Genomic DNA, 14,583 nt, shown 5'->3' with positions numbered 1-14,583 from the left:
CATATACGTAGTATGTTGTCCTGCAGTTGAACACTTGGAATGTTATAGTTGTGCCTCTTAGTAATGGGTACTTTGGCAATATATTTTGGTGTGTTAACACATACCCTACAGTTACCACATTTATAAAAGCTCAGTGACTTGTTTCTCATGTAAGTGGTGGGTTGTATTTTGAATGCTGAAATGTGGTTGGGGCTTACAATCTGCTTAACCTGTTGTGCTTTTGTAAATACCATGGTAGGCATGTCATCTAGGTGTAATGCCTTACATCCTTGTTCTAATAACAGGTCCCAGTGTTTGTGTAATTGTGCCCTTTGGCCCATCTCTTACTGTTTTGCCCGGTCTACTCAGACTAAGAGGGCATGCGCTAAAACCAATCCTGCAAGAGTTGGGGGTTCTCTCGGGATAGATCTGGTCTGTTTTACCTGCTTTGGGCTGACTCACCTCGTGTGGGGTGGGCACTTCTGTCTTTTCTGAAGAATGCATTGTCTATTGGGAAATATCTAATGAAATCCTTAGGAACCTGATATAATTATTTTTAACTCTATTCTGATGATTTTTATCGTTTGTGTATATGTTTCTGCAAATGTAATTGCTATTTTATTATGCTGTTTTTATGGAAATAATTTTGTATTTCCGAAATAAACTAAAATGGATGAAGTGTAATAGTCTTCTGTTTTATAAGCGCTGAAAATTGTGTGATGATTAGGACTTAGTCTGTTTGAGATTTTTTTTTATATTCCCCATTTTGGCCTTGACTTAAAGGAGGTCCTGTCAAATCATTTCTGAGACTTATACTGCTTTTCTAATCTTCTCTTTTTTAATTACTTTTTTGATCTGGTGGCCTACTGTTCCTAATCTGAATATTTGCTGCAGTTTGTGCCCTTGGATGTTATGATGCATATCATACATGTTTCTGTTCCTTCCCCGAATTATATATTTGGTACACCTACCTTTAAGAGAAAGAAATGCTCCTGCTACATAACATCTTATTGCATTTGGTTTTCTGCAGGACTATCAGACGTTGCCGATTGACATCCAGACCAGCAAGCTGCTAGGTAATATAGTGTTTTATCTGTGTGTCTGTGGTGGGGTGTATGAGGAGGGAGGGGATGATTATGTGTAGGGATTTGATCTGTTTGAGAGAGTGACAAGATACCATTGCTCACTTGTGCTCTGCTGGGGCCCTAGGGATCTTGGATATGCCTGCACCGCTGGAAAGACATAAACTACCTTTCTTGCGTCTTTTAGTCCAAGAGCAATGCTCTAACTGCACATCTTTAGGTTTTGATTGGCAAGGAGCAGCCTGCATCTATGACACAGTCAAAAGGCTGCCTAACCCTGATCCCTGGTGTGAAGTAGGGCCTGACCCCTGTGCTCTTCTCTGGTGCCTTATGCCCAGACGGTGAGATAGCTCATCATAGTACGTGCTCAGTGCTGACTGGTGTACACACTGCACATTCTATTAATTCCTGCCAGGGCTATATCAGCCTTTCATCCTAAAGTGAGAGTCAATAAGATGAGGAACACTCACATTTTCTACTTGTTTCCAGTGCCCTTGGGTTGCTGCTATTGCGGAATGTCCTATACGTTTTATTTCCTGTCTTCTCTGTGTCATAGGTCCTTTATCTTTTCCATGAAGTGTTTGTATAGTGTATCCCTGGTTTTATTATGTCCTTTGTCTCTATCCTCAGATTGGTTGGTGGATCGGCGACACTGTGCTCTGAAATGGCAGACGCTAGTGCTGGAGATCAGGGAGAAGATCAATGCCGCCATACAAGATATGCCAGAGAATGAAGAGATTGAGCAGCTTCTGGCCGGGTCCTGTGAGTGCTGCTGAGATCGCTGGCGCAGGTTCTTAGTGAGTGCTTAGATCACAGAGGGCAATTCTGATCACCTCTGTGTACACAACACCAAAAATAGGTTAAAAGGCACACTGAAAAGTTAAGCTGTCTTGGATGCTTCCAATGTCAGGGCTAGGGTCTGATCAAAACGAGGCTAGCCCTCTGCAAGGGTGGGCTGGTGTTTTCCTATGGTAGTGATAATGTAACGCAGAAGTGTGAACTCTATAAAGCCTGGATGGGTTTTCTCGATGCCAAAACTGCTTGACCAAACAAACCCCTGCAAACCTTTGACCTCCTTCTCGCCTCCCCTTGCCTGGTAAGATCTTGGCATGGTGTTTGATTGATTGTTTGTTTATTATGTGCTTATACACAAGTGTTTCAAAGCGCAACCATGCATGGGAAGGGAAGACATAGGGAAGACAAGATAGACGATCTTACTAGGCAGGGTACATTCAGATCATGCAGATGAACAGAGCAGGAAGTGCATGGGGGGGGGGGAAATGGACCAAGTGTGCACAGTCCCGTCAGAACATGGGTTAAGTGCAGAGAGAGACCACTCTTATGGGTCGTAACTGAAGTGCAGTAGTGCTGCAGCAAGTGGAAGGCCCGGGGCAAGTGCAAGAGACTGATGAGGAAGGCTTGGGACCTGTGAGGCTCTGAAGGTACCCCAGGCAGCCAGTCAGCAAGACCTAGCAGAAGTATAGGAGAGAGAGTGAGAGAGCAGAAAGAGGTGGTTAGCAGGGGGAGAGGTAGAGAGAAGGAGGCGGCAAAGAGGAATGTCTTGAGGAGTTTCCGGAACTTAAGGAGATCCAGCTCAAGACGGAGAGAGGCAGGGAGGCTGTTTCAGACAGAGGCACCTGCAGTAGATAAAGATCTCCCCCAAGTCTCTGCTTGGAGAAGCGGCTCACCCACAGAGAGTTGGAGGAAGACGAGCGGAGAGCTCGGGAAGCAGAGTATTTAGGAAGAGAGCGTTGCAGATAGAGTGGGCCCTGGCCCCAGAAAGCCTTGTGGACAATGCAAAGGGTCTTGAACTTAATCCTTGCAGCCACAGGGAGCCAGTGAAGGGATTTCAGTGCTAGAGAGATGCGGTCCCTGGGTGTGACAGCACAACTATTTTTGATGGGTTGCAGGCCTGCATAGGAATGGACCTGGTCTTCCTTGTATTGGTTGACGATATTGGTGGGAATGGTGGATAAAGGTGGTGCACTGCCCTTATTCCACTATCTCTGTCAGCTGACATCCACACAGCTGGCCACCAGACATTCTTGGGAAGGAAACCTCTACAAGCATAGCAGTGCCTCACTAGGCTCATGCAAGGATTGCTATTTTCTAATTGATACAAATCCTTGTAATCTAGACCACACACCATTGACTGCTGTGTATCACATAGGTCTGTGCCCTCTTCTTATTTAGTTATGCATTCCTTAACTTTATTTTTGTACATTTGTGCCAGTGGCCTGCCAGTCTTCCTCTTTATGGATGGGTGGGGGGGGGGGGCAAAAGGCAGTCACTGCATCTGTTTCCACTAACTGTTTGGAAAGGTTGGCCTAACATTGAAATTGACCCCCACCTTTAAGACGAAGGTCATCCGCTTTCACTTCAGTCTAGCCAAATGGGACGGTTCCTGTTGCTCCTCTGCTTTTGGACAGTGCCCCTCTCTGTGGATCCGGTGGGAGAGAATGGAGTTTTTCTTGAACTTAGTCTCTTGAAAACTTAATAGACAATGTAGCCTTTTTTTCAACTAAGATGCTGTATGCACTTTCTCCCAATCTATCCTTTCCTCATCAAATCGCTGTAGTTCATGCATTAATTTCAGCAAGGCTTGACTACTGCAACAGTATATTTGGGCCTTTCAAAATCTGACCTTAGTCATCTTCAGCAAGTACAACATATGTCGGCAAGCATTCTGCCCAACGAAAACGGTGCTCCTTCCTCCCTTTCACCCCACATACAAAGGAATATGCCTGGTGCCCATGAGCATTTCAGGGGTGAAATCATTCTGGATTGAACACCTTTAATGCATTAGTGGGATAGTTGTTAAGATTGATGCGCTTTGCAAGGGAGACTGCAGTCACACTTCATTGCTGAGATGTGTGTGGCCACTCACTGTAAGTACTTTTCTGGTTACACAATCTTCTTAATCCGATTTCCAAGAGAGCTTTTCTCAGTGGATTCTCTTTCCTTGTTTTGTGTGCCCTCCGACATCACAAATACTCCATGATAACGCTGCTAAATTATCTCACAAAAAACTATACTGAACCAGTAAAGCAATACTAAACTTTGGTCCAGGAGTCTTTTAAACTCCACTTAAATATAAGTGGTAAGCCCGGACTGCCCATAAACCACAATTTGTATAATATAATTCAAGCATGCAGTTGCAACTAAAAGGACAGCGCATACTGTGATGAATCCTGTGGTGTCATCACTTATACGCAGCCTAAGATCTCCTCCCATGTGGTCAGGGGATGGCAGCTGCTACCTGATCCTGACCTTGTGGGTGCTATTATGAGGGAGGATCACATGGGAGGAGATGGCTGTCGGCGAGATGTGGTGACTTTTTTTTAAATCAGGAGGACCCTATAATTCCTAAATTCCTGATGGCATGCTGTAACTATACAAATCCCTCGAGTTATAAAACTCAAACCTTTGCTAACAACCATTCTAGACTGAATGCCATTCATAGCTTATATGTGCATAACGCGCAAATCGCATCTTTTATAATTTTGACAACAAGACACAGTCTAATCTTTAGTTTTCTAGGCACGTAAACTTTATTTAGGATAGGGACAGAGGCCTTTATCCAACCCTTTTTTCTTTTCACATATATGTCCAATGTTGAAAACACTACTGCTTTGTGCCTGTCTCCCATTTCTGACCCCTCACAATACATTGTGATAAAGGTCTACACAGTATGATATGTTAGTTATGCTACCTTGAGTAGTTGCAAACAAGACAAGTCTGGGAGCGACACTGGTTGGATTTAAGATTAGCACATGAGTAGTCCAAAATGTTCTGTTCGCTTTCCTGGGATTCAAAGTTTTGCTTTAAACCAGGAGAGCTTATATCGCTCTTTAAGGGATCGTCTCGACCGCAACCTTCGTCCTTTCACAAAAAGATACAGGTTGTATTTCGAAAAACAGTACACCTTGAGACAAAAGCACCCCTTGAGACAAGGGCACAAGAGTACATCCTTTGCTCTAGAGCATGTTTTTTCTAGATCCCTAAGGGCAACGGAAAACTAGCACCAATCGGCTTCCAAGATACTGAAGTGCTGTGATTGGTTTGAGTGGTAAATTTGGCAGACCAAATATGAAAACATCTGCTAGCAACCCCTTGCGACTCCAATCACGCACACACAAGCCACTAGAACGCTTCTTGACTGCAGAGTATGACTCCAATCATTCTGCCCAAATGATGCCCATCAGACCGCTTTGGTCCTGCGCCTTATTGCTGTCCAATGACCATTCCAGCCTGCACAAAGACACTAAACAGGTTACCTGTCAAGTGCCCACTATCTATGCCTGTCATGACTGAAGTTATGCTCCCAGGTAAATTAGTCCCCCCGACCACATCACCAACCTGTGTTCTGCGCACCGCCAGTAACCACTCAGACTCACCAGATGAGCCTAAACAGGCCTCCCCTCCAGGATTTACCATACCATATATAGGCCTTAAAAACTAGGCTCTTTGTCTAGAGTGCTTATCCCATGTGCGATTTTTCTTTTTTTTCTTTTTTTTTTTTACATATGCTTCCTCACTGAATCTGTCACACTTTGCAATGTAAAATACTGTTCTCTGTAATTTAACCGTCTAAGCAACTGTCCCTTGGTACGCTCAATGTAACCCTCAAGCAAGCCTTCTTAAGTATCCTTGATAGCACCTCGATGCCTGTGGGCTGCAGTGCGCTCTACAAATCCAAAAATAAAAATAAAATAAATATTGGTGGAGAGCCTCCATGCTCACTCAAATCCTACCATGATTGCTAAGAGTGACCCCGTTCACACACACTTAGTCATCATCAGAGATGCCTCCATTGTCATCGTGCCAATTGCTCAAATCTAGCCAGGTCTTAGACACACCTATCAAATGAGCTCTGATTAATGCTAGCTCCCTCATGGCCCACACACTTGACATCAGTGATCTGATCACTATCAAAGATCTTGATCTACTCACTATAACAGAAACTTGGCTGCATGCAGCATCAGGTCCTACCCTCTCTTTGGCCATCCCTAACAACTACTCGATCGTTCGTAAAGACAGAATCAGCACAAGAGGAGGTGGAGTGGCTATAATTTCTAAAAGCTCTCTAGGCATTAGAGAAATTAGCAATCAAGACTTCCAATCAGGAGAAATACTGTCCACCAAATGGTCCCCTTCTCACACCGCTTCTATAACACTACACTTGGTATACTGTCCACCTGGTCCTATACTATCCTTTGCGGACAACATTGTACACCTTCTGTCTGTGGAGATCAAGCCATCTTCCAGAACTATCCTCTTAAGTGATGTAAATCTAGCCTATAACGACAGCTCAGACCGAAATGCCCTTGCCTGAAAATAAATGACATTGAAGCCCTCGCCTTCATTCGACACATCACCAGAACTACACACAACAAATGCTGTACCTTAGACTGGTTTTAGGCTGACCTAAATTGCAATGTCACAATTCCCTCCAATGAGCCTAGCCCTTGGTCAGATCACAATATCATTCTTTTCAATGTCTTGATCAGCAACAAAATCCAGGCCCGCCCTAAACTCATACCCACCACCCAACTAGAAATTCCAATAACATCACCTCTTCTAGCATCCTACCTTTGCTAAATACACTTACTGACTACCAAGACAATGTAGCCGATCCATTCAAAATGGTGGACACTTACAATCTTTCCTTACTATACACCATTGACATTGTAGATCAACTTGGGAAATGTAAGGCCAAACCTATCGCCCATCTCAACACATGGTTCATCCCAGACTTCAAAGTGTTCAGTTTAAATAAGCAGGCAGCAGAAACCGCATGGAAGAACGACCCTACAGGCTCAAAGACTGTGCTGAAGCACTAGCTCCATTCATCACTTCGCTCGTCAACTCCTCTTTCGCCTCTAACTCAGTTCCAGCCAACCTGAAAGATGCTTGGGTCCTAGCCTTGTTATAAAAACCACAGTATACCCCAATACACCTACAAACTGCCACCCGATAACTACTGTGCCATTCCACCTCTAAATACTGGACAGAGCTGCTTATCTACAAATCTAAACTTACTTGGAGACCAACAACTTCTTGGGTCTTCGTCAATCCGGATTCCGGCCTGGACATGGGACAGAATCTGCGCTTCTTGACTTAAAGAATCAATTGGATGAATTCAAAGATGCTGGCAAACTTGCTCTCCTTCTCCTACTAGACCTCTGAGCTGTGTTCGATTTGGTTGATCACCAAATCCTCTGCCAACATCTGTCTTCAGCAGTGCACTTTTCTCCGAAAGCAATTGCCTGGATCTCAGCTTTCCTCTTTAACAGATCTATTAGAATGTTTTCCCCACTAGAATTGTCCCTCCCTGCCCCGGTTACGTGTTGCGTACTGCAGAGCTCTTGTGTTTCGCCCACACTGCACAATATTTTCACAAAACCCCTCTTTAATCTTCTTCAAGCTAAGGGTCTCACATACACAACTATGCAGACAATACCCAGCTCCTTCTACCCATCGCAGGAGACTGTAGCACTGACTCAGACTAACCAAGCATTGATGGCACGTCATTCACTGTGCCTTAACGACGAGAAGACCGAGCTATTCCTAGTTGGCTCACAAACCCTGTTAATAAATTTGATGGAGCCTACAAATCCTTCATCATTGATGGTCTCTCCATCCCCTTCTCACAACAAGTCAAATCCCTCGGGTATACCTTGACTCTAATATGCATTGTAAAAACAACTGCTATTACCTCTTCAGCGACTTTCACCACAAAGTTAATTAATGCCTACTGGCCTTTCCTTTCCCCGGTCAGTTGCACCACCATTGCCAGAGCTCTTATTGGGTCCAGATTTGATTATCGCAACTCCTTATTGGTTGGTACCTTGTCCGCAACATCAATAAGTTGCAGATCATACAGAATAATGACTGCCCTGAACATACCTAAAAATGACTGTATCTCCTCAGCCAAAAAGAAGGTGCACTGGCTTCCCATCCACGAGCGCATACTTTTCAAAACACTGGCCATCACGCACAAATGTATCGCCAACACTGCGCCAAGATACTTGTCTAGCAAATTTAATCTCACACATTCAACAAGACCTACCTGCTCAGTCTACACGCATCTTCTCTGCGTCCAAAGGTTTAAACTGCAAAGATCAGGAGGTCGCAGTTTCCCAGTCTTTGCGGTACAGAACTGGAATGCTCTCCCACCTTCTTCAAGATCAGAACATTCATATTGGGCCTCCCGTAAGCACCTAAAAACCTGGCTCTTTGCCTCGGACATGCAACCTAGAGGCTAAACATAAACTAATTGAAGCCAACCACCTCTCCGTTCTGTTACCCAAGTACATCCATCCTTACAAGTCTCACCATATAGCTCAATGTAACAAGTTTATGCATCTACTGTAAGGTTTATTCTACTATCTATGAAAATGTATGTATCTTGCTCCAGCGCCTTGATGCCTTCGGGATTAGCGCGCTATACAAATTCCAAAATAAATAAATAAAATAAACTTTGACCGACACAGGAAACCTGGGAAGGAAAGCCACTTTGACATAAAATATTTACATATTGCACCACCTTCTTACATAAAGCTCTAGAAAAATTGCTTTATAGTGAATGGTGACACAGATGCTTCTGGTGAACACTACGGGATTGTCTAGTTTATCCTGTTGTAGTCAACAAATAGAAAATGGATAGTGTACTCTACAGTGTCTTAAGTGGGGCATGACTGGTATCCTTCTACCTTACAGTGCATGAGACCTCTGCGTGGATGTCACTTGACATCCTTTCTATGGCGTGGCTGGGGTCTCCTGCAGTGCATCAGAGGGAACTGTTTGAGGCTAAGAGGCTCCTCTGCCGAGAAGGCAAATCACTGGAGGTGTCGCCCTCAACATGGCAAACTGTATTAACACTGCATGGCAGATATAGAATCACTGTTTAGCTCAGAAGTCTGCAGATATTTGGAACTACTACTCCCATTAACCATCACCATTTACTAACCCCTGGTTTATCCAATATCCCCTCCGGGGTATTGCTGGGGTATGCTGTAAGGGTAGTTGTGAAAGGTAACTCCTTTCCCATAATTAAGGAACATTGTAGGATGATTGCGTAGATCCCATCCTGATTTGGCTGTCTCATTCTCTTGGTGAGAAAGGGGGCTATCCTTGAACTCTGGTATCCAGCTTTCCCTCTGTTTGTTGTACAAGGAGCGCTGCTCGAGACGACTGTCTTATCTCTCTCTCTCTCTCTCTCTCTCTCTCTCTCTCTCTCTCTCTCTCTCTCTCTCTTTCTCTTTCTCCCTTTTTAGATGTACACTACTTCCATTGCTTACGAATTGTGGAAATCCTGAAAGGGACCGAAGCCTCCTCAAAAAACATGTTTGGCCGCTATTCCTCGCAGCGCATGAAAGTGAGTAGCTCTTCCAGCACCATTTTGACCTTGCATGTTTTTAGGTATGCTGGCTGCTTTGGCAAGGACCCAAAGCTACCTGTTGGTGATAATGTCGCCAAGGAACAATTTTATTGCTGTGTGAAGACTGGATATGGTTTCCTCCTGCCTTTTACAGAGCCCACCCACCTGGATCTTGGTGTTAAAGAAGGCTAGATACTTTGAGAGCAACTGGGTTGTGGATTATACTCATGTTCTCACGCAAAATAAAAAGAATGACCCCTTTAAAATGGTAAGGGTCCCCATTACCAGTAAGCCGGTCTGGGAATAATGCTGGTAAAATGGCCGCCAGTAAATCGGCCATTAAAACGGCCGGTAACACCGGATGTGGCATTTTTCCCGGACCAGCATACTCCGAGTTTGCTGTTAGGGGCAGTGAACTACTGGCAGGCCTGACTTGCCGGGAGTTCAGGCCCCTATTTCTCCTATCACCGGCACCGTTACTACCAGTGCCGGTGATGGGGATAACGCATTCCATGGAGTCCTATGGGACTCCACAAAATGGGAACTTACTGCTGTTGCCGGCACCTGTAATATCATTGTAACACCGGGATATCGGGTGCCGGTAAGGTGAGTCTGCCAGTCCTACCGGCGGGTTACCGGCAGATTCATAATGATGGGCCAGGTCTTTGCTCACAGTGGTGTGGAAAGCTGCATAAACACACACACACCCACACACCAGGACAACCACTGAAAGATCTGAACAAAGCTGTTTATTCTATGCACATCAACTCAAACCTTCAGACCAGGATGTTGAAAACAGTGGTATTACCCAAATTGTTCGTTTACAATTGTTCGAATGAACAATTGACCGAATTTAAAGGGTCACAATGGACCTTTTCACAATTGACCGAATATATATATATATATATCGGTTTGGTTTTATATATATATGTATATATGTATAAAAAATGTGAAAAAAAGGAGGAGAGGGGCGCACTCCAGTTCCCTGCACAGTAAACCTTCTCAGCTACAGGTGTTCTCCTCCGACCGGTTTCTGTGCCAATACACGTCATCAGGGAGGCTGTCTTAACTTGCAGCTCACAGCAAGTGCAGGTGTTAACACTTAGTGATGATTCTGCTGCAAGGACTTCTGGTAGCTGTAGTCATCAGGTTTGCAAGGAAAAGACTCACACCCAATCCCATAAATGGGGAAAGGGGGGGGAGTAGCCTACAGTGAGGCACTCCAAAGTTGGGCATATGTTACCCCGGTGCAGCACCCTATAAGATTTCTGAAGATTCCACCCTTCAGAAAACTTGCAAATGTGAAAAAAAGGAGGAGAGGGGCGCACTCCAGTTCCCTGCACAGTAAACCTTCTCAGCTACAGGTGTTCTCCTCCGACCGGTTTCTGTGCCAATACACGTCATCAGGGAGGCTGTCTTAACTTGCAGCTCACAGCAAGTGCAGGTGTTAACACTTAGTGATGATTCTGCTGCAAGGACTTCTGGTAGCTGTAGTCATCAGGTTTGCAAGGAACAGACTCACACCCAATCCCATAAATGGGGAAAGGGGGGGGAGTAGCCTACAGTGAGGCACTCCAAAGTTGGGCATATGTTACCCCGGTGCAGCACCCTATAAGATTTCTGAAGATTCCACCCTTCAGAAAACTTGCAAATGTGAAAAAAAGGAGGAGAGGGGCGCACTCCAGTTCCCTGCACAGTAAACCTTCTCAGCTACAGGTGTTCTTCTCCGACCGGTTTCTGTGCCAATACACGTCATCAGGGAGGCTGTCTTAACTTGCAGCTCACAGCAAGTGCAGGTGTTAACACTTAGTGATGATTCTGCTGCAAGGACCTCTGGTAGCTGTAGTCATCAGGTTTGCAAGGAACAGACTCACACCCAATCCCATAAATGGGGAAAGGGGGGGGGGGGAGTAGCCTACAGTGAGGCACTCCAAAGTTGGGCATATGTTACCCCGGTGCAGCACCCTATAAGATTTCTGAAGATTCCACCCTTCAGAAAACTTGCAAATGTGAAAAAAAGGAGGAGAGGGGCGCACTCCAGTTCCCTGCACAGTAAACCTTCTCAGCTACAGGTGTTCTCCTCCGACCGGTTTCTGTGCCAATACACGTCATCAGGGAGGCTGTCTTAACTTGCAGCTCACAGCAAGTGCAGGTGTTAACACTTAGTGATGATTCTGCTGCAAGGACTTCTGGTAGCTGTAGTCATCAGGTTTGCAAGGAACAGACTCACACCCAATCCCATAAATGGGGAAAGGGGGGGGGGGTAGCCTACAGTGAGGCACTCCAAAGTTGGGCATATGTTACCCCGGTGCAGCACCCTATAAGATTTCTGAAGATTCCACCCTTCAGAAAACTTGCAAATGTGAAAAAAAGGAGGAGAGGGGCGCACTCCAGTTCCCTGCACAGTAAACCTTCTCAGCTACAGGTGTTCTCCTCCGACCGGTTTCTGTGCCAATACACGTCATCAGGGAGGCTGTCTTAACTTGCAGCTCACAGCAAGTGCAGGTGTTAACACTTAGTGATGATTCTGCTGCAAGGACTTCTGGTAGCTGTAGTCATCAGGTTTGCAAGGAACAGACTCACACCCAATCCCATAAATGGGGAAAGGGGGGGGAGTAGCCTACAGTGAGGCACTCCAAAGTTGGGCATATGTTACCCCGGTGCAGCACCCTATAAGATTTCTGAAGATTCCACCCTTCAGAAAACTTGCAAATGTGAAAAAAAGGAGGAGAGGGGCGCACTCCAGTTCCCTGCACAGTAAACCTTCTCAGCTACAGGTGTTCTCCTCCGACCGGTTTCTGTGCCAATACACGTCATCAGGGAGGCTGTCTTAACTTGCAGCTCACAGCAAGTGCAGGTGTTAACACTTAGTGATGATTCTGCTGCAAGGACTTCTGGTAGCTGTAGTCATCAGGTTTGCAAGGAACAGACTCACACCCAATCCCATAAATGGGGAAAGGGGGGGAGTAGCCTACAGTGAGGCACTCCAAAGTTGGGCATATGTTACCCCGGTGCAGCACCCTATAAGATTTCTGAAGATTCCACCCTTCAGAAAACTTGCAAATGTGAAAAAAAGAAGGAGAGGGGCGCACTCCAGTTCCCTGCACAGTAAACCTTCTCAGCTACAGGTGTTCTCCTCCGACCGGTTTCTGTGCCAATACACGTCATCAGGGAGGCTGTCTTAACTTGCAGCTCACAGCAAGTGCAGGTGTTAACACTTAGTGATGATTCTGCTGCAAGGACTTCTGGTAGCTGTAGTCATCAGGTTTGCAAGGAACAGACTCACACCCAATCCCATAAATGGGGAAAGGGGGGGGAGTAGCCTACAGTGAGGCACTCCAAAGTTGGGCATATGTTACCCCGGTGCAGCACCCTATAAGATTTCTGAAGATTCCACCCTTCAGAAAACTTGCAAATGTGAAAAAAAGGAGGAGAGGGGCGCACTCCAGTTCCCTGCACAGTAAACCTTCTCAGCTACAGGTGTTCTCCTCCGACCGGTTTCTGTGCCAATACACGTCATCAGGGAGGCTGTCTTAACTTGCAGCTCACAGCAAGTGCAGGTGTTAACACTTAGTGATGATTCTGCTGCAAGGACATCTGGTAGCTGTAGTCATCAGGTTTGCAAGGAACAGACTCACACCCAATCCCATAAATGGGGAAAGGGGGGGGAGTAGCCTACAGTGAGGCACTCCAAAGTTGGGCATATGTTACCCCGGTGCAGCACCCTATAAGATTTCTGAAGATTCCACCCTTCAGAAAACTTGCAAATGTGAAAAAAAGGAGGAGAGGGGCGCACTCCAGTTCCCTGCACAGTAAACCTTCTCAGCTACAGGTGTTCTCCTCCGACCGGTTTCTGTGCCAATACACGTCATCAGGGAGGCTGTCTTAACTTGCAGCTCACAGCAAGTGCAGGTGTTAACACTTAGTGATGATTCTGCTGCAAGGACTTCTGGTAGCTGTAGTCATCAGGTTTGCAAGGAACAGACTCACACCCAATCCCATAAATGGGGAAAGGGGGGGGAGTAGCCTACAGTGAGGCACTCCAAAGTTGGGCATATGTTACCCCGGTGCAGCACCCTATAAGATTTCTGAAGATTCCACCCTTCAGAAAACTTGCAAATGTGAAAAAAAGAAGGAGAGGGGCGCACTCCAGTTCCCTGCACAGTAAACCTTCTCAGCTACAGGTGTTCTCCTCCGACCGGTTTCTGTGCCAATACACGTCATCAGGGAGGCTGTCTTAACTTGCAGCTCACAGCAAGTGCAGGTGTTAACACTTAGTGATGATTCTGCTGCAAGGACTTCTGGTAGCTGTAGTCATCAGGTTTGCAAGGAACAGACTCACACCCAATCCCATAAATGGGGAAAGGGGGGGGAGTAGCCTACAGTGAGGCACTCCAAAGTTGGGCATATGTTACCCCGGTGCAGCACCCTATAAGATTTCTGAAGATTCCACCCTTCAGAAAACTTGCAAATGTGAAAAAAAGGAGGAGAGGGGCGCACTCCAGTTCCCTGCACAGTAAACCTTCTCAGCTACAGGTGTTCTCCTCCGACCGGTTTCTGTGCCAATACACGTCATCAGGGAGGCTGTCTTAACTTGCAGCTCACAGCAAGTGCAGGTGTTAACACTTAGTGATGATTCTGCTGCAAGGACTTCTGGTAGCTGTAGTCATCAGGTTTGCAAGGAACAGACTCACACCCAATCCCATAGATGGGGAAAGGGGGGGGAGTAGCCTACAGTGAGGCACTCCAAAGTTGGGCATATGTTACCCCGGTGCAGCACCCTATAAGATTTCTGAAGATTCCACCCTTCAGAAAACTTGCAAATGTAAAAAAAAGGAGGAGAGGGGCGCACTCCAGTTCCCTGCACAGTAAACCTTCTCAGCTACAGGTGTTCTCCTCCGACCGGTTTCTGTGCCAATACACGTCATCAGGGAGGCTGTCTTAACTTGCAGCTCACAGCAAGTGCAGGTGTTAACACTTAGTGATGATTCTGCTGCAAGGACTTCTGGTAGCTGTAGTCATCAGGTTTGCAAGGAACAGACTCACACCCAATCCCATAAATGGGGAAAGGGGGGGGAGTAGCCTACAGTGAGGCACTCCAAAGTTGGGCATATGTTACCCCGGTGCAGCACCCTATAA

General features: G+C 45.9%; 1 protein-coding gene across 3 annotated transcripts in view; it reads left to right on the top strand.

Annotated features, from left to right (window-relative positions):
• Nucleotides 1-14,583, top strand: part of CDK5RAP3 (CDK5 regulatory subunit associated protein 3) — a 189,169-nt gene that overhangs the window by 37,821 nt on the left and 136,765 nt on the right. Inside the window, exons 2-4 of one of the 3 annotated variants that reach the window (XM_069634634.1) lie at nt 1,010-1,055; nt 1,692-1,823; nt 9,341-9,441. In XM_069634634.1, the coding sequence (XP_069490735.1) occupies nt 1,010-1,055; nt 1,692-1,823; nt 9,341-9,441 (279 nt within the window). Of the gene's footprint in view, nt 1-1,009; nt 1,056-1,691; nt 1,859-9,340; nt 9,442-14,583 lie in introns of all 3 variants that reach the window. The other 2 variants (XM_069634636.1, XM_069634635.1) reach the window with 2 other exon arrangements.

This window comes from Ambystoma mexicanum, chromosome 13 (assembly GCF_040938575.1).
Source record: "Ambystoma mexicanum isolate Mex_15411 chromosome 13, UKY_AmexF1_1, whole genome shotgun sequence".
Lineage (NCBI taxonomy): Eukaryota > Metazoa > Chordata > Amphibia > Caudata > Ambystomatidae > Ambystoma > Ambystoma mexicanum.
Note: the sequence above shows the minus strand (reverse complement) of the source record. Positions and strands in the feature narration are given on the sequence as shown.